This window comes from Macrotis lagotis, chromosome 2 (genome assembly GCF_037893015.1).
Source record: "Macrotis lagotis isolate mMagLag1 chromosome 2, bilby.v1.9.chrom.fasta, whole genome shotgun sequence".
Classification (NCBI taxonomy): domain Eukaryota; kingdom Metazoa; phylum Chordata; class Mammalia; order Peramelemorphia; family Peramelidae; genus Macrotis; species Macrotis lagotis.
The window spans coordinates 19141109-19166575 of NC_133659.1; the positions used below are offsets into that span (position 1 = coordinate 19141109).

Sequence of the window (25467 nt, forward strand, 5' to 3'; positions counted from 1 at the left end):
CATATACTTGTTATTTCTGTGTTATAATATTAGCTAGTTAATGAACCATTCAGTCAATAAATATTGGTTAAGCTCTTACCACATGCCAAACAAAATGCAAAAGATTAGTGATGCAACTAAGTCCCAAAAGAGAACCCACTCTAAGCGAACAGCAACCCATTAACAACTATTTGGGGGGGGGGCTAATTTGGAGAGTTCTAATCATGCCTAATGTTTCTATTATCTAGTCCATATGTCTCTAGTTTAGCTACAAGAATAGCATGAGGCACTTTAACAGATGGTTTCTTAGGATGTAAGTAGAATTTGTCTAGAGTATTCCCTAATCACACATTCTGATACCCATCAAACCATGAAATTTTTGTCTACTGCTGACGGAAAAGAAGAATTATTGAAGCAACTGAAATCACATTGATCTTGACCTCCCAAAATGAAAACAAGAATAAAGGACATTCTGGCTAAGACAAGCATATAATGTATATATTCTCCTTATACAAGAGATGGAAGTACATCATGTAATTTTTCACCAAACATACATACACACACACATATATATATATATATATCATACAGATAATTTCTATCTACATATATATATATATATCCATTATATCTATTATATGGGTGTCCCCTAAGTTTTAGTGCAGCAGTAAGTTTTAATAAAGTATTAGGTTTTAAGCTCCGATAGTTACAAACAATAATAAGAGGATTTCTGTAATCATCTCATTCATGCCCAGCTTGAAGCCCCCACTTGGGGCAAAGACATTGATGTGGTTTGCCATTTCCTTTTTCGGGTCATTTTACAGATGAGAAACTGAAACAAACAGGGTTAAGTGACTTGCCAAGGCTCATGCAGCTAAGTATCTGAAACCACATTTGAACTCAGGTTTTCCTGACATACATTCTCTTTCTCTCTGTATATGAATGCAAATATAAATATATATTATAAATAATTATATACACACACACACACACACACACACACACACACACACACACACACACACACGGAAACTAGGTGGCATAGTGGAGCCAGAAAGAAATGAGTTCAAACCCAACTTCAAACACTAATTAGCATTGTGACCTTAGGAAAAAAAGAAATATTTAACCCTATTTGCCTATTTACTTAAAATAAGCTAGAGAGGGGTAGCCAGGTGGCCCAGTAGATAGGGCACTGGCCCAGGAGTCAAGAGGACCTGAGTTCAAATTTGAGTTCAAACACCTAATAATTACTTAGTTGTGTGATTTTGGGCAAGTCACTTCACCCCATTGCCTTAAATAAATAATTAAAAAAATAAGATAGAGAAAGAAATGACCAACTATTCTAGTATCTTTGCCAAGAAAATGTCAAATGGGGTCAAGATCAGTAGGATACAATGAAAGATGATTTAACAACAATACAGATTTATATAGATTGGCAGAATACACACACACTCACATCTATATAGACATATTTCTTTCTCCAATAAAATGTGAATGAGCTTCTTGAGATAAGGGATTGGTTTTATCTTCTTTTCTCCAATTCCTATTATAGAGCCTGACACATTAAAAATGTTCCCATCCCCCCACATTATTGTGTTTACACGTTAAAACAAAGTTTACTTAACTTTTGACTTGTTGCATTAGGCTGCTCTCCTGGAAACTTCTTAAGCATAGGGTGATGCCCTATCCTATATCTTGCTTCTGTATTCCCATCACATAGCACAGTGAATATCAGATAGGTCCTGGATCAGATTGGAAGCACTGGTTTCATCATCTAAGTACAAGAAAATAATTTCCTAAGACACCTGAACATCTGTGATTCCAGTGCTTGTGATTGTGGAGTCACTCATTCTCCAAACTTCTCTGTTTCTTCAACAACAGCCTTGCCTCCACATAGGTTTCTTCTTCTCAGTCCCATTCCCAGATTTCTACCATCTCTAATTAGAATGCAGGTACAATGAGGGGAAAAAACTGCCTTTTTTTGCTTTAGATGAACTTTGTACCTAGTTTAAAAAATGCTTTATCTAGGTAAGTAATCTTATCCCCCTGTGTGTGTTTTAGAAAATGAGAAGGTAAAGGGATTCTAGGCATTGACACAGTGGGGCTGGAGACAGAAAGACCCATCTTCATGAGTACAAATCTGTTCTCAGACACTTACTGTGTGGACCTGGACAAGTCACTTTATCCTGTTTGCCTCAGTTTCCCTACCAGTAAAATGATCTGGAGAAGAAAATGATGAACCATTCTAGTATCCTTACCAAGAAAACTCAAAAAAGAGTCAACAACAACAAAAAGGCATTCTATCAAGTATTTGATAATATATTACAAATTTTATTAATTGACATTATGAACATAAGAGAATTTGATTAAAAATGTACATAAAAACATGGTCCAGGAGTAAAAACAAAGGAAAGCCAAAGATCTATAGATTATTCAGAGAACATAGACCTTTATATCACGCCCATATTCTTTGAGAGGGTTAGGAACCAAAAGTTCTGAGCACTGAATAACATCACAGAAAATGAGACACTGTTTTAATGGGTAAGAAAAGATGGATGATTGGATGTATGAATCATTTTAAATCATTGATCTATGTACTCTTTGATAATAGACTCTGTAAAGCAAAAATAAAAATTGATAATTTGGAGAAAGGATAAAATGAAGAGCTATAACTGCCTAGTTCAGAACTTTCTTATTCAGCTCTTGATGTTGAGGAATTAGGGATGGACAAAATAGTCAGAATTGACTCAATCCATCACCACGTCGTTCAATCAAGCAAGCATTTTAACTGTCAACTTATATTGCAGAGAGCATATGAGACACTGGCAATACAAAAGACAAAAGTTAATCCAGTCCCTGTTCTAGGAGAACTTAAACACTATCAGAAATTTGACCAATAAAAATTGGTCATCAAGATGATGATAGGGCTTAAGCAACCTAAAAACACTTCTGCCAATACTCAACCTTCTTGCCAGCGTGAAGATATGCCAGTCAAAGACAACAGAAATTTAGAATATAAACAAATGTATAAATTTCTACATGGAAAAATGAAGAAAGATTAAAAGCAATATCATATCAAAAAATAGTAAGAAGTGATATGGGAAAAAATCAATTTATATAAAAAACAAAACAGGGGCGGCTAGGTGGTATAGTGGATATAGCACCGGCCCTGGAGTCAGGAGTACCTGGGTTCAAATCTGGACTCAGACACTTAATAATTACCTAGCTGTGTGGCCTTGGGAAAGCCACTTAACCCTGTTTGCCTTGCAAAAACCTAAAAAAATGGTTTGAAGACCCGATTAAGGTAGACCATCCCAGAAGAACATAAGTATAAGAACAGATAATAGCTGCCATTTATATGATGTTTCGATTTTTTTAGAAAGATTTTATTTATTTTATATTTTCCCACATTCTTGATTCCCACCCCCCCCCCACAGAAGGCATTCTGTTAGTCTTTTACATTATTTCCTATACATGGATCTCAGTTGAATGTGATGAAAGAGAAATCATATCTTAAGGAAGAAACATAAAGTATAAGAGATATCAAGATTACATAATAAGATAGTGTTTTTTCCCCTAAATTGAAGGTAATAGTCTTTGGTCTTTGTTCAAACTCCACAATTCTCTGGATTCAGATGGTATTCTCCATCACAGATAGATCAAAATTGTACCTGGTTGTTGCACTGATGGAATGAGCAAGTCCATCAAGGTTGATCATCACCTCCATATTGCTGTTAGGATGTACAGTGTTTTTCTGATTCTGCTCATCTCACTCAGCATCAATTCATGCAAATCCTTCCAGGCTTCCCTGAATTCCCATCCCTCCTGGTTTCTAACAGAACAATAGTGTTCCATGACATACATATACCACAGTTTGCTAAGTCATTCCCCAATTGAAGGACATTCACTTAATTCCAAATTCTTTGCCACCACAAACAGGGCTGCTATGAATATTTTTGTACAAGTGATGTTTTTACCCTTTTTCATCATCTCTTCAGGATAGAGACCCGGTAGTGGTATTGCTGGATCAAAGCATATGTGCATTTTTGTTGCTTTTTGGGCATAATTTCAAATTTCTCTCCAGAAAGGTTGAATGAGTTCCACAGCTTCACCAACAATGCAGTAGTGTCCCAGATTTCTCACATTCCTTCCAACATTGCTCATTGTCCTTTCTGGTCATATTGGCCAGTCTGAGAGGTGTGAAGTGGTAACTAAGAGATGGTTTAATTTACATTTCTCTAATATGACTTTTTAATTTTTGCAAAGTTCTTTATACATATTTTCTCATTTGATTCTCACAAGCCTATGAGGTAGGTGATATTATCGTCCCCATTTCACAGATGACAACACTGTGGATGGAGCAGAATTTCAACACAAATCTTTTGCATATTCACACTACTCATACCATTCTGTTTCTCATAAACAGATGAACAACAATAATAGTATTTTATATTGTTTTAAGGTTTATAAAGCCTTTTTTGAAAATGCTATCCTTTGGGGGCAGCTAGGTTGTGCAGTGGATAGAGCACCGGCCCTGAAGTCAGGAGTACCTGAGTTCAAATCTGGCCTCAGACACTTAATAATGACCTAGATGTGTGACCTTGGGCAAGCCACTTAACCCCATTACCTTGCAAAAATCTAAAAAATAGAAAATTCTATCATTTGATCTTGACAACAACCATGATGAGTTGGTCCTATTATTATCATCATCACCATTTCACAGATAAAGAAACTGAGGCAGAAATGTTAAGTGACTTGCCCAGGGTCTAATAGCTAGCAAGTCTTAAAATGAGTTGTAACTCAGAGCCTCCTGACTCCAGATCCAGTATGTTTCCAAGTATACCACCTACCTTCCCTTTTGGGAAAGAACTGTCAAGATTTCAAAAACAATACTCTATCCCCATCAGTGACACTAGAGATATCCCATTTGGACCCAAACCTTACAACATACAGAGATGAAATTGTTGAAAACAAAAATGAGAAGAGTGACCCTGTGAATCCAAGAACAGGATGTTCCAAAAGTCTATTGAAGTTTAAAACTACACTAAGACTTTGGGGACATACTTTCTTTTTTTATTAATTTTATAAAGGTTTTATTTATTTTCAGTTTCACAGTTTCCCCCCAGTCCTGCTTCCCTCCCCCATCCCCCACAGAAGGCAGTTTGCTAGTCTTTACATCATTCCCATAGTATGCATTGATTTCAGTTGAATGTGATGAAAGAGAAATCACATCCTTAAGGAAGAAACCTATAGTATGTGATATGGCAGAATTACATAATAAGAGAATTTTTTTTTAATTAAAGGTAATAGTCTTCGGTCTTTGTTCAAACTCCACAATTCTTTCCTCAGGATCCAGATGGCATTCTCCATCATAGATAGCCCAAGATTGTGCCTGATTGTCACCCTCTTTGTATGAGCATGTCCATATACTTTTTACACAGAGAATATTCATAATATAGATAACATAATATTAAGAAGTCAATTTTCAGGATATATGAAAGAAGATACAATAACCAAATGAGGAGGATGGGGGTGAATCACAACTCTTATTTTTTAATCACCAAAATTTTTCAGAACTCCCAATTTATATGCTTATTTTCTCATCTCTCCATAAACTTTGAGAGAATAATCTAACACACTCATTGAAAGACTCCTTGACAAAGCCATAAGGATGGATAAGGCAGGCTTTCACTTAGGATATTTGAGAGCATATATCTTTAGTGACTCAATGGAAAAGTAGAGATAATACACACTGTATGGACTGTTTTCAAGAATTTTTTGACTTTTATAGGGCATAAGGAGCTCCTTTAGCAGGAGTTTTAGTGACATTAACTTCATCTTTCAAGTCCTCTCCCCATTAAGCTTCCAGAAAACCATCCTTTATGATAATATATATATATATATATATATATATATATATATATATATATATATATATATATATATATATATGTAATGAAAGAAAAACAAAAGGTGAAATGATGACCAAATAAAGCAAACAAGAGTCTCGGTCTTGGAGCTTGAGGACCTGAGTTCTATCCCCCTTTTGATCCTTTCTGCTATAGCAAGATGGATGTCACTTCTCCTTCTGGTTCTCTGTGTCCTCTATAAAATGAAAGTATTGATCTCAAGGACCTCAGAAATCCTTTCCAATTCAGGCTCCATGATTCATTGACCTTGTTTTGGCTACAATAAATGTCATACTTCAGTGTCCTAAGAATTGGAATTATAGGTGAAAGAAGTAACAATGGACTGAAAAAGTCAGTGACTAATGAGCAATGTGCAGGAAAGTTGTATATACTTGACTGAAAGAAGTCAAGACAATTAGGAAGTAAGTGGGGCCAGTGGTCATTCTTTGTGCTCAATTGGTAACCACCCAAAGCTGCTCAAGGAAATCATTCCAATCCCTCCAATGGCAGTCTAACAAATGGAACATGACCAGGTCTGGAATGAATGGCGATGGGCCCGTCATCTCATACTCAACGACAAGGATGACTAAGATAACTGAGAAGGGAAAAGGAAAAGGACTGAGTTAACTGAAGGTCAAGAATTGTAAAGGCAGAAGACAGATTAAGATGTGCCCCAAGGAAGATTTGAATTCAAATTGCTCTTCAAACTTTTGCTGCTTGATGTAGAACAATGCACAAACTTGCCTGTTTTTCCTGGAGGAAAAACCTCAGTTTTTCCCACATGTAAAATGACAGAGGTCCCCTGAATAACCTCTAAAATCCCTTCCGAAGCTAATTACATGAACCTATAAGTCTTGTGCTATTAGAACAAATAATCAAAGAAGAGTTAAGAAAAATACCTTTCTCCCTTCATTGTAAAGGTTAGGTGAGATGGATAGGAAACGCCCCATATTTTGTCAGCCACAATAAATGTGTTGGTGAGTTTTCCTGAACAGAAGTACTGATTTTTCTTTTTTAAAATTTTCATTATGACATCAAGCATCAATAGACACTTGTAAAAATGAAAAAAGATCTGTTCCATGAAAGATCAAATATTTAGATTCATTGAAATACTTATGAAGTTGAGATTGTGATATCCTTGAGGAAAAATACCATAACTTATTAAAACTCTGTTCTTCCTTCTATTCTCCTGGTACCTAACATAGTGTTCTGTACATGACTGTCACTATGATCGGGCATGTATTTGAAGTTCTGATTAGATTGGAACCTACTTGAGAGAAAGGATTCTCTTCTGCCTCTTTTTCTTTACCCACTTTCTGGATGAGGATATCATATATATCTCTGGTACTGCATACAAGATATATAATATAGTAGGTTCTTAATAAATATATGTTCATTGATTATTTTGTTACTACTAAGACCCTACACTTGAAAAATCTACTTTTATATTCAATTGTTCCTTTTCTTGGGAAGTAAATGGACCTTCTGTATGATGTATTTACAGCACAAATGCATTTTTCCATACAACCCATAGCACTGTGTCCAGGGACACAGATTTCAGACAATCTATATCCCATGATAAAAAGCTCCCTGCAAATATTTTCTTGAATAGTCTCACAGTGAGTTCTGGCATGAGGGTGCTTTAAAAAAATAGTTCTTAAAGGACCTAAGACATGAAAAGAAAGGACTCAGCTGGTGATCATGGTAAGAATCTCAATAAATGTAATAAGTGACTTTACAGACCTGTAACCCCCCGATGATGCATGTCTATAAACTGAGCTCTCTGAATGGTTCTGTTTACCCAGGAGGGCAGATCTCACAGGCAACATCTGGTTTTCAGAGATTCCCTGTTCTTCCCACAGTTTTATAGCTATGCTGACGAAAGCAGAAGGAAATCAACACAAACAGCCAATGGGTGGTATTGGAAGGATTTAGCTAGAACGCAGTGGACTGGGAAACTGAATTCTATAAATCAAATGGTGATTTATTACCAGTTTAAATAAGCTAACTATTGAAATGTGTATAAATGCATCTGTCTGCATGCCGGTGAAGAAACAGGCATATTCATTCAAACAGTAAAGACTAGAAATTGGACTGGACAATAAGCACCATAGATAACTCAACTATGGAAGGCAGAGTAGATTCTGAAGGGCAATGAAGACTGTAGAAGATCTGGTATCAAATTTTTGATTTCTATATAAGAGCCAAATAAGCTTTTTTGGGGGGGTTTGTAAGGCAAATGGTGTTCAGTGGCTTGCCCAAAGCCACACAGCTAGGTAATTATTAAGTGTCTGAGGTTGCATTTGAACCCAGGTCCTCTTGACTCCAGGGCCGGTGCTTTATCTACTGCTCCACTTAGCCGCCCCTGACCCAAATAATCTTGAGATAAATGAGAACAATACCAAGTCTTTATATACTTTTTATAATGTTCCATATGTACCACATCAGATTTGTAGAATATCCTAACCAAAGAAAAGTATGAAATTTAAACTATACTGAGAGTCTCTCCTTCCAAGATGGTGATAAAATGATTAAAACTTTTCCCCAAAAATGTGGGAAGGGGATAGACAGACAGACATATAGTACATGATCAAAAGATCAGAAACTTGTGGAAATACTTCTTTGAAATAAACATAGGCTCAATACGAAATAACAAAGACTAATAATGGACACATAGCATTGACCTTGTACAGTTTAACTGAAGTACTTCATTTCTACACAAATCCTATAAAACCAACTACAATTCTAGAGTGGAATCAAAAGATCTATCATGGGCAACATCCATATAAACTCAGTCAATGACATGTGTTGAAAAGTTTATCACTATCTATGAAGCAGAGAAATGATGACCCAATGGGTGAATTACCCATGTTAACAACAGGCATGCATTAAATAGTGTCTGGGCACCATACTAAGCACTAGGAATACAGCAAAAAAAAAAAAGTCCCTGGCCCTTGAGAAGCTCATATCCTAATGAGAGAAGATGATACCAAAAGGAGAGGTACAAAGTTGGGGGAGGGAGGAGAGACGGTGCTCATGGTTGTGTACAATGACAAAAGAAGTTCAGATGATAATAGAACCAGGAAATGAAGGATGTCTGGCATAAATACTGCCTTAAAATGGAATTTCCAGAAGGAACTGGCCAATCAGATAAAGGAGGTACAGAATGAACCAGGTTAAAAAGGGTGGTGGTGAATAGTGGGAAAAGAAGTATAGAGAACAGGAAAGAATAATAGGATTTCAGCTCTTTGTCACTACAACAGATTATGGAATGATTACCTTTAAGGACTTGGAATTTATTGATAAATATAGATTATTCAAAGAAAAAGTAGAAACTGGGCACTATATTACTGCAGGATATAAAAGTTTAGCAACTGGGGGTGGCTAGGTGGCGCAGTGGATAAAGCACTGGCCCTGGAGTCAGGAGTACCTGGGTTCAAATCCAGTCTCAGACACTTAATAATTACCTAGCTGTGTGGCCTTGGGCAAGCCACTTAACTCCATTTGCCTTGCAAAAAAAACCCTAAAAAAAATAAAGTTTAGCAACTAGTAATTATCTAATAACTAGTTTGGAGATGAGAAGTACACATCAAAAACTCTAGTTTCCAGGGACTGGCACATAACAAATACTCAGATACAACAACAAATTCCAATATTAGAGTAAATGATAAATATTCTAAGGAATTCAAACAATAAACTAGAATGGAACATGACAGACCCTACTTTTGCTGACTAATATCAATATAACATTTCTGCATAAAACTTAATATTGCAAATAGATTTCTTGCTATATCAAATACTCGCAATCTCTAAGCTATGTGGGAAAAAAGGTGTCATAACAGATTTAGCAAAAGAGTTGAAAATAAAAGGAAAATAGGATAAGGTATATATATCATCTCCATAATCCCTTCTACTAATGGAATTGTACCAAAGATGCTTTCAGTGAGCCTACAGAGGATTTGTTTACAGTCTAATACTTTAATTACAAAAAAGCAATTATCTAACTTGCTTAATATTCTGCAGAACATTAAATTGCAAAATAATGACAGCATGTTAATTTGCCCCTGGATCATTTCTATTCCAATCCCATGAAAAATATGAAAGTTACAATAATCTTACTATTATTTCCTTCCTCCCTTTCTCCTTCCTTCCTTCCTACCTACCTACCTATCTTCTTTCCCTTTTATATTGCTTATGTGATAGCAATCCAGTATAACATCATTACCACAAAAGTTATAGGAGGATTATATTTAAGGAGTTTGGATATAAACGATCAGTGAAATTTAAGCAAAGAAGTAGTAGAAACTGTTATTATTGTATGTTCCAAAAATTTAGCACCTAGAGAATACTTTTAAAGACAGGACTGGTTAATAAGAATAATATAACCAAAAAACTATCCTTTAAACTCAGAGATCCAAAAATCTTCATATAATAAACACAATCCCCAAAATATTCTTGGAAATTGCACCAATGAACTTCAGTTGAATCAGAGCTTTAGCATAGATGGGACTTTGGTCCTAAAGATCTAGAATAAACCATTAATTCATTAAAAAATTGAGAACAATATTTTGAACCAGTGTCACTATATTGAATATTCACAATCTTTAAAAGGCATTTTAAAAAAGCTTTAAAAGTCAAAAATACTAGTGTTAAAGATTCAAACAATATGGGAACAGAGCAAGGCACATATGAATTATGTTGCCTAGTGAGCTCTCAGAATTGTCCCAAAGATACTTAAGGACTAATTTTATTCACCTATAAGAGTCCACAGAATACCAAATGTGTATGGGCCAGAGCAAGATAACACCTCAGGGTCATTTCTAAACTGCATTGAAAAAGATAAGAACATTTTTTTTAGCAGGAATGAACTTTTCTGTACCAAAACCCCTTTTATATATTCCTCATTTGAATGCCATTGGCTACATATTTTAGGTATTATTATTATTATTATAATCCACATTCTACTAAGACTGAGAGGTCAAAGTGACTAGTGTCAGATCATACATATAGAATGTGTAAGAGGCCTAGCTCTTTAACCAATACAGTTCATGATGCTGCCTTGCAAAGGAAACTCAAGTCTCTGGACCTTAGTTTCCCTACCAGCAAAAAAAGAGTTGGAACAGATGACTGCTAAGGTCCTTTCTAGCTCTAAGTATATGACCTTATGATTCCTTCCAGCTCCCAATCCTCATGTTCCTCTCTGTCTAGGATACCATGTAAACTGGGTGAGAAGGATTCATTTAAGCAGGGCACATCCTTTAGAACAATGGAATGTTAGAGCTTAGAGGGACTTTGGAGATCTTCTAGAACAACCCCCTCATTCTACAGATGAGGGAACTGAAGCCCTGAGAGGTGAGGTGATTGCCTAAGGTTATAGATGTAGGAAATGACTGAGCCTTTATTTGAACTTAGATCTTTTCTTTTTTCTTTTTCTTTCTTTCTTTCTTTTTACTAAAAAGAATCAGATTCTATTGTTCTTTGCATCATACTCAGCTTTTTCTACAGTCAGGGTGATGGACTCCTCCCACTCCACTCTCCCTGCACCAAGAATTGACTTCTTTTTTAGTGCTTTGCTAATGTGATGACATGGCCTGAAGAAGAAACCTGAGCCAAGAAAACTCATAGATTAGCTGTTAAGTAGTGGATAGGCTCATGAGGTCAAACTGCCCTTATATTTGATTTTCAATCTTCAGAGGCTTTCCCTTTTCCCTGTCAATTATGCATATAAAACAGAGTCGTGGTATATGACATGATGGGTCCACTTATCCTGGGCATCAGTCTGCTACTCATCATTCCCCCCACTTAAAACCATCCTTTTCCAACCTACCTTATGAGGATTGCCATTCATCTAATCCTATAAGTTCTCAAAGCATCAAATTAGCCTTTATGAAAATATAAATTTAGAACTGGAAAGATTTTAGAATACATAGAGTCAAATTCCTTCATTTTATAGATGAAGAAACTGAGGCAAACAGGAAATCAGTGACTTGCCCAGAGTTAAAGAATTAGTCAGTATCTGAGGGAAGATTCAAACTCAAGTGTTTCTGATTCCAAGTTCAAAACTCTCTAACACCTAACTGCCTCACTTTATCGTCTCTCCTTCACTCCTTACCCCAATACCTAATCAAATGTCAAATCTTATCCATTCTGCCTTAACAATACAATTTACATCCAGTTTTGCCCCAATTGAGTGAAAACACCAGGCTAGTTCAAACTTTCATAATTATTTGTCTGGACCACAATAATAGAGTTCACTATAATAATTGTTCTCCTCATCTCTATTCTCTTCCCTCTCACCAATGCCTCCTCAACAAAGCTGCCAACATCATATTTTTGAATCACAGTTGCCAGAAGAATCTGTAAAGAACTCAGGGTTCATGTATCTATGGCTCCCTAATATTTTTGAGAAGTATAGAAACTCTGCAGCCTGGCTTTCAAATCCCTTTATTGTTTGGCACCAGGTAAACTTTGTAGACACATTCCATATTATTCCCCTTCATTTTCCTTGCCTGTGTCTATCTGCCCTTCCCTCAATTCAATAGTCCATCTCTTGTCACTGGGTCTTGTCCCCTATTCCTGAAGTCTACTTCCTTCCCCTCTTTGTCTCAGCTTTCCTCAAAGTTCAGCTCATGACCGCCACCTCGGTAAAATCTGCCTTAATTCCCCCAAAAGGTACTGCTCTCATCAACAATAGTCTTGGTATTCTATAGGAGAAAAGATCACAGAAAGAACCAAACCAGTCATTTTGCAGTTAAGGAATTTGGAGCCCAGAAAGGTTAAGCAAATTTGCTCAGGTCTTACAAGCAGATCCCTTTTGTCTATAGTCTTTGTTCCATTAGACACCTCCCCATATGAGAGAGAGAGAGAGAGAGAGAGAGAGAGAGAGAGAGAGAGAGAGAGGCCGGAGGCAAGAGCAGGGACTTTTTTTAAATCAATGTAGTCTTAGTGCCTTATATTTAGTAGGCACTTAAGAAATATTTGGATTGAATTGAATCCTAAGGAAAATTTCATAAAATTTAATGTGACTCCAATACTGTATTTAAAATGGGCACCTTTTTTCTCTTCCCTGAAGATGTTCACCTGGAATTCTAATCCAGTTCAAATGTATTAAGCACCTGCTGTATACAAAGCAATGGTCAAGGTATAAATATACAAAGACAAGGAATATTCATTCTCGAGAGAGACAATATGGACTCCACGTTCACGTAATTGATAGCTGACATTTGTTTATAAGAAAATGCTGTTGCTCAGCTGTTTCAGTCATATCCTACTCATCGTGATCCCATTGAGGGTTATCTTGGCAGGGAGACTGCAGTGGTTTGTCATTTCCTTCTCTAATTTTATGGATAAGGAAACTAAAGTTCAGCTAGCAAATGTCTAAGACCAGATTGGAACTCAGGTAAATGAGTCTTCCTAACTGCAGAGCCAGTACTGTGCTACCTGGTTGTCCTTTATAATGTGAATAGTAATAACAGTAATATCTAACGTTTATTTAAAGCTGCTTTGTATTTAATACTGGCTGCTCTACATGGGCTCTTTGCAGGCTTGGGAAAGAGGAATTATACCCCACCCCTCCCTCCCATCTCTTTTCCATACTCTTACTCCAAAAAAGAAAAAAAAAAAAAAGCTCTGAGGTAACAAGACATCTCTACAAAAAATAACTCTCTATCACATCCACCAGAGGAGCACAGTATGAATCGACTGGCGATGCTTTCCATTTGAAGACAAATGCTGTGGTCTTTGGTGAAAAGGTGGGGGTGGGGGGAGAGAGAGGCCAAACATAAAGCATCCATATCCATCTTAAAATCATTACCTGGTCCCTTAAGGAGTCCCTGAAGTAAGGAGGGAGTTGGGAAAATGGATCAGGTCTTTCTTTTTTTCTGAAATAGATTGTAGACTTCAACAGCTAAAAGGGTATGAAAATTTAACGGAATTTTTAATGTCTTTCTAGTTTGGATAATACCACAAAGAGATCAACCCAGCTGCTTCTCACCACAAAAGCAGATGGGGGGCTGGGGAGGCAGGACAATGACTCACTAGCTCCTCGAGTTTTCTCTCATTGTTCGGGGGCAACTTCTGGAGTCAATCAATCAATCACCATGGCTGGATTTAGGCCCCCTTTGAGTAGAACATGTGTCAACTCTTGGCCTACCTAGCTTGGGTCTGACCCAGAGACTTGCAACGATGTGGATTTTCAGCAAGCATCTTTAACTTTGGGAAATTAAAGAGGTGCTATATCCAGAACCGTCAGGAATAAGAATAAAAGGGAATCCTCTGGATTTCAAGATCTGAGCTGAGGGCATCACTGAGCTCTAGGGTTGAGTCCAGAAACTGGGGAAATTGAGGGCATTTCCTACAGAGGATAACTATAAACTCCAATGTGACTGAGGTATTATATAGAAGCAAGAATGTCAAACATTTCCCAAAACCCCTTTTTAGAGAAAACTGAATTAAAGGGGACATTTGAGGAGGAAAACTCACAAATGAGAATATCAGGACATTAGACCTCTTGCTGGTTTCACTTGAGTTAAGCCTTGGAGAGGTGTAGCACTTTCCAACAAAGAAAAAGAAGGAAAAAATCCTACTGTGCAGGTCAGAGATGGGTGACTTTCCCCTCTAATTTTGTTTTTCGATTATAGGAAGATGGACAAAAGAATCTGAAGGGATTCAGAAATAATCTGTCCAACTCTTCACATTAGAGGTGAGCAAATTCAAGCCTTGGGAAGTGAAATGACTTCCCCAAGGTTAAGTCAGAGTCTAAGTATCAGAGGGCACAGTTCCTCTGACTTCAGAGGCTCTTCTCTTTCCAGTATATTTCTGGTGCCTAGAGTTATGTTAACAACATTTTCAAGAAGTAAAATGTCTGTCATAATATCTCCAGAAGGAAAGTGCCAAAGAATTTGTTCTCCCTTGGGAAGCCATGGAGCTCTTTCTCACTATAAAGATCTGCAAGAGGAAATGATTTTTCAGGTGTCCCTAAAGGTCTGCCCCAAAATGAGCTTTCTGGAATTCTGAAATTGAGGAGGAAAAATAATGAGAATTTGTAAAACACAGTGTCTTCTGTCATTTAATGTGAATAGCCACTATATTATTTTTATCTCATTTTGCAAATCAAAAACCTAAGACACAAATGGTCAATGTCTTTTCCAGGATCTCACTGCTAGAAATAGCTTAGGGCAGAATTGGATCCTAGGTTCTTCCAGTTCTATGGTCTAGGGGTTTTTTGGTTTGGTTTGGTTTTATTATTTTAAACCACCTCATAGAAAGTCTCCATAAATCACTTCTTTAAAAAGAGAAAAGTTGGACTATACCAGGGCTTCTTAACCTAGGTCTGCAGACTTGGGGTTATTAAAATATGTTGATTACTGCATTTTTATCATTGATTTTCTCTGCAATCTTATATGTTTTGTGTCATGTTTTTAAAAACATTATTCAGAGAAGGGGACCCTGGACTTCATTCGACTACCCAAGGGGCTCAAGAGACAGATAAGAACCCCTGGACTAGGTGACCCCCCTGTATGAGCTTGCTTCAAGCTACATAATTGTATGTCTCAGTAACTTAAAGGAAATTATGGGATATATTCAAATAGAATTATCAGTGTTTCTAAATAGCTTCTGAGCCAAAGTAGGCAGCAAACATGAAGTCCAGTACCCACCAACATATGAAATGCATTACCTCAAAGGACAATGCAATCGTCCCTGAAAACCAGTCCGGCTGGCTTGGCCAGGCCATTCCTGGAAGGACCATCAGCTAAAATAGTACTTCTGGGAATTGGAGAGCCATGAGGTACTGTGGGAGGAGAGTTGTTACCTTGGAGGTTACTGGCAAGGGATTTCTCTTGGAAAATTTCAGAACCACTTCCCAGGCAGAAGCCACTGAAAACAGAAGACTCTTTCCCTTTGGGATTCTGCTTCTGTTTTTCCATAGTGGCCACTTCTTGAATGACAGTCAGACTAGACTTCTTGGTGTTTCTCACACCTGGTACCCCATCTATCGTCTCTGCAGGTTTGGGAAAGCCATCCCTCTGGACAATACTCCGTTCCCTCCTCACCTCCTTAGAATCCCTGGTGTCCAACAGCTCAAGGGTCATATTCTATACAAAGCCTGCCAGGGCCTCCTCCCTGAAGTCACCTTATATTTGTCTTGAATTTATTTTAAATGCAAGACAACATATCATAGTGTAAAGTGAGCTGAATTAGGATCCAGGGAGCCCAGGGTTCAAGAACCATCTCCGACACAGTGTGGTTGTGTGCTGATGGACAAACCATTTAACCCTTGATGTTCTAAGCTGTATTATAAAAGACAACATAAATAGGCAGAGGGGGATTTTCTCACAAGAGAGTCCTCTATTCCAATGAGAGTCTCTATCTTTATTTTTTGTAATATTTATTTTATATATTGCTTGCCTCCTTCCCTCACTAGAATTTATTCTCTTTCTAGACAGAGACTGTTTCAGTTCTTTTATATTCTTCATGTGCATTCCGAAGTTTGGAACACAGTAAGTGTCTAATCAATGCTTGTCCAGAGCTGTTTCAAGGAAAACAACATTATTTCAGGAGTGTCATTACGCTCCAGACGCTATTCACTTAGGGGTCCCATAGAGTTGGGAGGAAAAAATGATTTTGGTAGCTAGGAAGGTCACAAGAAAGAACACTGGACGTGAAATCAGAGAATTTGGACTTCAGACCCAAATTTCCTATTATCTCTGTGGCCTTGAGTGAGTTATTTCACCTTCCCTGGCCTTGATTGTCTTATGTGAGTTTCAAGGTAGAGAGGACAAGGACTGGTTTTACTTCTCTTTTTATCCTCATCACAGCACTCTGATAAGCATGCAGTAGGTGTTTAGCACATGCTTACTACTTAACTGGTTGCTGCTCTTTCCAGTTCTTTATAATCTTATGATTCTGTGACCCCAAAATGTGGGATTTTTCGATGATCACAGGCTACTAAGCTTCTCATTAGCTATATTTAGATCTGGGGATCCACAGCAGCCTGTGAGCCAACGTCCTCGGTTTACAATTGAGTCTTAATTGCAGACGAGGGAGACTTTAAGGTGTGTCAAAGAAAAGGGGGAAGCATATCTGAAGCCGGGAAAGCCTTCTAGGTCTCACATTCCTCTATCCAAGAACCTGGACATGCCTTGGCCATTGTCTTTCGCCTTTCTGCCCAGCACTCTCTCTTTCTCTCTCTATAGCTGGATGAGCTCACCCAGAAACTTCCAGTTGGAGAGTTGTTTGGCATCTCCCTGCCTGTGACCTCAGGTGGAAAAACAATCAGACCTCATTAAGGGACTGGATTTAGAGGATCTGGGTTTGTAACTCATTTCTGTCTCTTAATGTGTGGCCTGGGACAAATCACATAATGTCCCTTAGTCCATTTTCCTCATCTATAAAAGTAGAGGATTAAATGTAATGGTTTTTAAAGTTCTCTCCATTTCCAGCCTTTGATCCTTTCCTCTCTGTGAAATATCCTAGTGCCTCTCTTTTCAGACTATCACAGGTCTCCTCCTCCTGCCTAGCCCACAGGTTTCATGGTACCATCTCTGGTTGGAATCTTTCAAGGCAGATTGTGAAGAGGTCAGTCTGTTCTGGACCCAGTGGTGGAGGTCAGGGGGCTTATGTGGTGAGGTTCCCTTATCCCTGCTTCTTCCTCTTGGATCTTTAGACTATCTCCAAGTAATTCAGGTCACTTCATAAATGGCCCCAATATAAAGGCCTCTGCCTTCAATACCATTGATTGGTTCTCTGATTCTTCTAAGAAATCTAGTCCTGGCAATGTCACTTATTGTTAGTAAATGAGAATTTATTAAGTCCTTATTATATTCAAGATCCTATGATAAACGAGACAAAAACAGCCTCTGCTTCCAGAGCATACATTTGAATGGGAGAAATGCCATGTAAACAAACAGATAAATACAATACATACATGATGTAGATAGAAGGCGATTTCAGAGAGAAAGGTGCTTGTTGCTAGGGGACCAGAAAAGATCTCCTGCTGAAGGTCAGCTTTTTAAGTCCTGAGGGAAGTTAGGGAAGCCATGAGCCTCAATAGTCATTATCCAACTGACAAAAGGAGGTCCCATAGAAATAAAATGGCAATAAGGTCCAGCGAGCTTCAATGACTAGTCACCAGAATAAGGAAAGTTGGGACTTTATGTGCATACAAATTTGTAAAATAAAGGGGTTTGACTTGTTGGCATCTGAGTCTCTTCCTACCTTATATCTATGAGCCTAGGATCAATCACCAAGCACCTATCAAGTATCTTTTTTTGTGCTGGGCTCTTTGTCAGAGGCTTCATCATATTCCCCTTCATTATGGACCACCCAAATGACTTTGGGAAGGGATCAAGTCAAAGGATTAGGAGAACAGACAGAGATGGAGAGAGGACCAGGCTTGCTATAAAATTGGGATATTGCACTACCTTCCTCACAAAGTTGCTGTAAATATTATTAGGGGTGGTCTAGGGAAATCTCCTGATATCTCAGGCTGAGACTTTCCCATAGACCTAGAGAACCAAACAAAAGCTTCCCTTATTTCATAATTTTAAAGCACCCTAAAAATATGATTAATAGTATTTTGAAGCTAGAATGAATTCTTGGTGAATATATATTCCAATCCCCACATTTTATAAAAGGAGAAAATATTTCTAAGACAGTGAGGAAAGAGTGGAAATTACTTACCCAAAGTCACATAACCAATTACTGAAAGATATGAAAATAGAACACAGTTCTCTCAACTCCTAACCTCTTTCAAGAGTAGTACATAACACTTTGCAAAAATTATTGTATGGGGTGGCTAGGTGGCACAGTGAATAGAGCACTGGCCTTGGAGTCAGGAGTACCTGGGTTCAAATCCAACCTCAGACACTAATAATTACCTAGCCATGTGGCCTTGGGCAAGCCACTTAACCCCATTGCCTTGAAAAATCTAAAACAAAATATTGTATGTTCTCTAAAACAAACACATACACATAAAAAGTGTCGGTGCAAATTGAACTGATCTCCCACATGAAAAAGCAAAGAATCCTAGACATCCTATTCCTATAGGGTTCTTTCTACCTGTTTTACTCTTCTTTTCTTCTTGATTTGCCTCATTTTTTATGATAGTGGAGGTAATATGGAGCCCGAATTACATGGGTACAGAATGGAATGTCAACCTTTATTGACACAGTTCATTTTATTGAAATACAGATTGACTCGGTCATATAATACTTGCTTTGAGCTTTCCATTAGGCTGTGAAATAGTAAATAGTTCTAATAAAGTTTTAATTGTGAAAGAAATTCCATGAAGTTCTTTCAACTTTATGAAACGTATTGCTCAATTCTGTGGGTGTTTTCTTTACAGAGATCTATCCAAATGCTTTCTTTACAAAAGATGACTTTGAACAGCAAGATCACATCCCTAGAAACATGCATGTTTCGTTACTTAACACTGTAAATTGCTTTGCCCCGTCCTTGAAATGCACCATATAAATATTGCATTTGATCTTTAACTTACACTTCATAAATAATTCATTTCAAAAATATTCCTCCATGAGGCCATCAGTTGCTGAAGTGTTCAGTTTTCTGGTAAAGCATTTATTTACTGCATGAGCTCTCAGTGCTTGGTAAAAGATTTGCTAAAAGCTGCATATGGAAGGAATTATGGTAATTGTATTAACACTAAAATCTACAACACTGAAGGCTCAAATCCTCTAAAAGGTTTTGTGCCTTTATACTCCCATCTCAACAGGCATCGACTCCATTGGAAATTTTTAACACTTCGTGGGAAGGCTTCTGAATGTCATTTTTTTCCTTCTAATCACTCCAAGCAATAGTAAAACACTTATGAATTGGGGTCATAGGGAAATTTTCCTAAATCTCCAACCTGATAACCACTATCTCTGAAGTATCTTCTGTGTTATATTCAAAAAGAAAGACCAGGTTGAGAATACCACAGCTGAGTGAAAGGAAATCTCATACCATTAATTTTGATAAAGGAACAGATTTTAATTCACATACGGCGATATGCTGGTTAACGATGTGTCTCCTTAGGACATCCATTAAAAGTCCATTAAGTTAACAGGAAAAAATCTAATAAAGTTACCCTGGAAATTTTCTGGTAGATTAACATTATGGACTTTTAATGAGTGCTTCCTGTAGGTATGGCTCTATTAGCAAAGCTAATATACTAATTAAACTTGAGCCTTAAGTGAGAAAAAGCTACTTAGAGATGTTGTACTAAGCAATATATATATATATATATACATATATACATATGTATGTGCATATTTACGTATTTCCCAAATACTAGAATTAAGCCGAGTATAGATCCCCAAGTATGTTAATAATACTAGACAATGGCATTAGTCTTGCCTTCATCAGCTGCAGGGCCAATAATCCTAGTCATGATAATAATAATAGGGATGGGAATAACATTAAAATTATGCTTCCATGGATACAGGGAACTCCCAGGCCAGGGAAAATATAATTACGTAATAATAACAACAACAATAATACGCATGTTTAGAGCGCTAAAATGAGCTGATTTAATTAATGTAACTGATTTTGAAAATGCCCCAAGTTTCCCAATCCAAAGTTGCAATAGAAGGGTGAACATCTTCTCAACACAAAGGGGAAGAAGATCAATAGATGTTCTCAGAGCAAATCATAAACAGGTTAAAAAAAAATAGACATCCTTCCAGAACAGACATACTTCGCAAAATCACAGTAAGGACTGACAAAAGGGATACACTACTGGATTTGTCACTGAGAATGGTTTGTCTCTGAATGGAGGCTATGAAAGGCTTAGTTCTCAGTGTAGATTTGAAGTCCTTTCATGGGTGACAACCATTTGATTTAGCCAAGGAGAAGTCAGAAAGGCCCATCACAAGGATATGGTACTTTATGTGAGTGATCACCTGCCATCAGTAATTACAATGAATTCACCTAGAAGGAAGTGGAGCTTGTCTCAGACAAAACTTCAAGCTCAATTTTCAACTCATCTTCCCTTTCCTGGTGGCAGTCAGATAGGAGAAAAATATCATTAAATTCTATGTTCCTTGAAGACAGAGATTCTTTTTTTACTTTTGCCTCCCTTGTCCTAGGTAGAGCTTGGGATGTAGCAAGAATTTAAGAAATATTTGTTGACTTTTTATTTAAACTGAGTTCTGTGACAATAACTAATAACTAAAGTTTCCATGCCATCTTAAGGTTTGCAAGGTAATCTCAGAGGAGAAAAGAGGAGGGACAGATGAGAGAGGAGGACAAGGAAAAATTTCTTGCAAAGCTGAATCTTGAAAGAAGTCAGAGAAGCCAGGAGGTAAGGTGAAGAAAAGTCATGAAAGACAGCTTGTAAAACTGGCAATGGAGTGGCTTGACCAAACCCTGGCAAGGACAGCAAAGATAAGGATTCTCAGAATACAAAGGGGGAGTGAAATGTAGGAAGACTGGAAAGGCAGGAAGAGCCAGGTTTCAGAGGTAATGGGGAGACTCTGAAGTTTATTGAGTTGGGGGAAGTCAGGTGAAATGGTCAGACTCAGGCTTTAGGAAGATCACTGACAATTGAATGGAGGTTGGAGGGAAGAAGATAGAGGAGATCAGGTTCCTAATCAAAATCCAAGTTTGGTATTATACCTCATTTTACAGAAGGTGAGGTTGAGAGATGATTGTCATGTACACAAAACAAGTAATAAGGGTCTGAGTGCAGTTTCCACATCTAATCATAACACTACCCACTTGTCTTGAAAATCCCAAATTCTAGTCCTATAGTCTGCTCTTCTGATTATGTAGACCAAGATATTAAATCCTTGTGGGGCAACGGGAAGTTTACTGATCTATGACAGTCATCTCCATCTAATTATTAGTTAATGGCAGAACCATGATGAGAGTCCCCAGAGCCTCTGGTCTCCACCATGGCAGACTGATGCCTGATTTTTTAATGTATCTGGCAAATAGTAGGTGTTTAATAAGTGCTGGTTGACTTGACTTCATGTCTGTTCTTAGTCGAGTCAATTATAAGTATTTATCCTCAGTAATTAGACTGATTTTATCATGTAAATGCCTCTTAGATTATCTTATAACTATTCCAGGAATCCCTTATGTCAACACGACATTGAGACAACTCGAAAGTTGATCATCTTGGTTCACTGGACCTAGAAATAGTGCTTATTGATGCTCAGAAAGAGCTCCAGGAGTTAGACCGGATCTAAAGGATAATCTAATACTCCTCATTTGACACTTCAGGAAACTTAATCACAAGATTATGTGACTAGTCTGAGGACCCAAGTAGCAAGAATCAGAGGTGGGATTTGAACTTGGGTTGTCTGTTCCTTGAGCTAATTGTATTCCACTTGGTTGAGCTGCCTTCCCAACTGTAGTTGACACTAGACTGCCTTGGGGCCTGTTCTAAACCTGAGATCCTCCATAAAACCTGAATGAAGTTCATAGAGAGAAGTATCATTTATTCAAAGAAGCACATTTTTCTCTGGCCTAAATTTCTGTATTTTAAGATTATGAATATCTCCATTTATTGTTGCTGTTGCTGCGGCTGCCACTGTTGAAGCTTTTGGCCAAGAACTGTGCTTACATCTTCACTATGACAAATTTCCTGCCCCGAATTTCCTCCATCAACACCAACTGTCAACTGTACTCACTATAGGGATTATACACTCCATCATTGTAGAATGTGATCCACTCAGAACCTTCCAGCCTACACCATTTTCATTCCCATCCTATAAATTCTCCATATGTGTGCTGATGTTCCTAACCTAGAGTTCTGAACTTTGCAGATAAGTAACTGCTCCACTTTTCATTGAGGAGAGTTTCCATCTCCTTATTCTCATTGTTCTTTCCCAGAAATTCCTACCTTAATTCAATTATAAATCCAGACTAGATGATAAAACACACACACACACACACACATCCATTTCTTTCATTTTTACCTATTTTGCAGTAATTATCAGCCACAAAATCTTCCAAATTGAGCATCTTCCAGAAACTGTCATCCCATCCACTTTCTGCAGAATAGGTCCATTTACATACCAAGGAACAAAGAGATCTAAGGAGAAATTGAAAGCATTATGAGTACCGACAAGTTTTTCTTGGTCTTCTCAGGGAATACCTGAGAACTAAGCTTAGTCTAAGATGTCACAACCTTTAGTCTTATGATTTCAAGTTCTGATAGCCTAAAGCATCCCCAATAGGCCTATGGAAAGGATATCACAACAGGGAGGGAAAAAAGACTCAGGATGGTGGCTTATTTTGCCACTAATTCACTTTATGACAGTGGACAAGTCATTAGCCTTGTCAATAGCCAGTCTTATATGAGCTATGAATAGAGGATATCAGCAGGTGTATTATCCTCCCTAGTACTATCTGGGAACCAGTTCCTTTAGTATAACATGGAAGGAGTAGAGCCAGCATGGGGTAGAGGACCATGTAATTAGTGGTTGTCCCTTGGTATAGAAGACCACATTGAATGACTTGTGACCCACAGCTAGAAGGGAATTAGAGGTCTAGTCTAGACCCTTTATTTGACAGAGAAGGATAGTGAGGCACAAAGATGTTAAATAATTTGTCTAAAATCACCATGCCAGTGTCAGGATTCAAAACCAAGATGATTGATGTTAAATCCAAAGTTCTTTCTAATATATGATGCCAATATAGCAATAAAATCATATTTTAGGTCAGAAGACATGAATTTAAGTCCTACTTCTGGTTAATGTTAATTATGAGAGGGGACTATCCTGAGTTTCAGTTTGTTGAATGGTAAAATGGAATTCTAAGTCTTTTTTTAAATCCTTTTATTATTTTTCCAACTACATGGAATGGTAGTTTTCATCAATCATTATTTTGTAAAGGTTTAAGTTTTACATTTTTCTTTTCCACTCCTTCACCCTGAAAGAAAGCAATCCAATATGGGTTCTACATATGTAGAACATAGATCCATATTAGTCATATTGTGAAAGAAGAATCAAATCCAAATGGAAGAAAAAAACATCAGAGAGAAAAAAATGACATAATATATAAGACAATTTTAAAAATTGAAGATTATAAGCTTTGGTCTACATTTAAACTCCACAGTTCCCTCTCTGGATATGGATCAAAAGACTTTTAGAACTGTCTTTGATTACTGTACAGCTGAAAGGAACAAGTCCAACATAATTAATCATCACCCAATATTAGTTAGTGTATATAATGTTCTTCTGGTTCTGTTCATTTCATTTAGCATCAGTTCATATAAGTCTTTTCAGGCTTTTCTGAAGTCTACTCCATCCTATTTTCTTATAAAAAAATAGTATTCCATCACATTTGTATACAATAATTTGTTCAGCCATTCCCCAATTGATGAGCATCCCTTCGATTTCCAATTCTTTGCCACCACAAAAAAAGAGTTGCTATGAATATTTTTATACCTTTTGGGATACAGAACTAGAAGTGGGAATGCTGGTGGAATTAGATAATTCTTGACTTGTCTATCTCACTGGATTATTACTTAGACAGGAAATCAACTGATTAAAAGATAGTTATCAATGCTGATCAGATACTACTCAAGGACACATAAAGACAAAAAATGAAACAACCTCTGCCCTCAAAGAGCTTATATTTTACTAGAGGAGCAAATATGTATAAATATGTCTATACAATATAAAAGTTAGTCTCAGAGCTAGGAAGATCAGGGATCAAGTCCAAGTTCTGACATATTATGGCTGGGTCACCTCATTGGCAAGTCACTGTCCTAAGCAACACTTAGGATTATCAGCTGCAGAGAAGGTGCCGACCTCCATTGGAAGAGAGAGTTTCTTATGTCAGTGAAACTTCACATCCAGTCCCTAGCCCTCTTCATATTATAAGCAATTTGAAAGAAGGCATATCCATAGAATCCAACATTAGTTTGATTGCTCTCTTTTGACATCTTTGACCTCAGGAGGTCATGTAACTGTCATTCATGGAGCACTCTTTGGTTCCACACTCATATCTAAGACTTTCTATTACCTCTAACCAGAGGTAGGCATCTAGTGGGATATAAATATTATCTGTCAGTTCTACTGCTTGGTTCAGAAACACTTCCATATGATTTTAACCTATTTAGCATGTGTTCTAAGAATATTTATCCACTCCACTTCCTTCTAAAGCTCCTGAAGGGTGATGGTACACAGGGTTTAGCAATTTTATTTTCCCATTGACTGGTCTCCAATTCAGGATTTTAGATTCAAAGGTAAATGGATTTTTTCCACTCTTCCATAATAGTGTTCCTCCCAGCTACATCTGCATACATACTATTCAGTGTTTTACTGTATAAAGATGGAAGTAATTTCTTTCCCTTTAGTATATTATAAATTCACCCTGGTATCTATTATTTCTCCACCACCTATTTCTGAAATGGATTGTGTTACAGCTCCAACCAGAAAATATTCCATATCTTTATTCTCTTAAAAGAGGTAAATTTTTTCATTAAATCTTCACACCACTGATCATAAGTAGCAATATTAATAATAGCCAGTATTTATATGGAATTTAAGGCTCATAAAATGTTTCACGTATATCATCTTATTTGACTCTATGAATAGCATAGAGAAATAGATGCTATTATTTTTAT

At 37.3% G+C, this 25467-nt stretch overlaps 1 protein-coding gene and 1 long non-coding RNA gene across 9 annotated transcripts in view; one reads left to right on the forward strand and one right to left on the reverse strand.

The window, feature by feature from the left end:
- Positions 1-25467, reverse strand: part of FGGY (FGGY carbohydrate kinase domain containing) — a 529413-nt gene that overhangs the window by 269499 nt on the left and 234447 nt on the right. For all 7 annotated transcript variants that reach the window (XM_074221312.1, XM_074221311.1, XM_074221308.1 and 4 more), the window contains one exon: positions 22811-22926. In XM_074221312.1, the coding sequence (XP_074077413.1) occupies positions 22811-22856 (46 nt within the window). In that variant the 5' untranslated portion in view covers positions 22857-22926. The remainder of the gene's footprint in view (positions 1-22810; positions 22927-25467) is intronic.
- Positions 1-25467, forward strand: part of LOC141512404 (uncharacterized) — a 46627-nt gene that overhangs the window by 2330 nt on the left and 18830 nt on the right. The window contains exon 3 of one of the 2 annotated variants that reach the window (XR_012475473.1): positions 21081-21189. The exons of the other annotated variant lie outside the window; for it this stretch is intronic. This is a non-coding gene — a long non-coding RNA (uncharacterized LOC141512404). The remainder of the gene's footprint in view (positions 1-21080; positions 21190-25467) is intronic. 2 annotated transcript variants of the gene reach the window in all.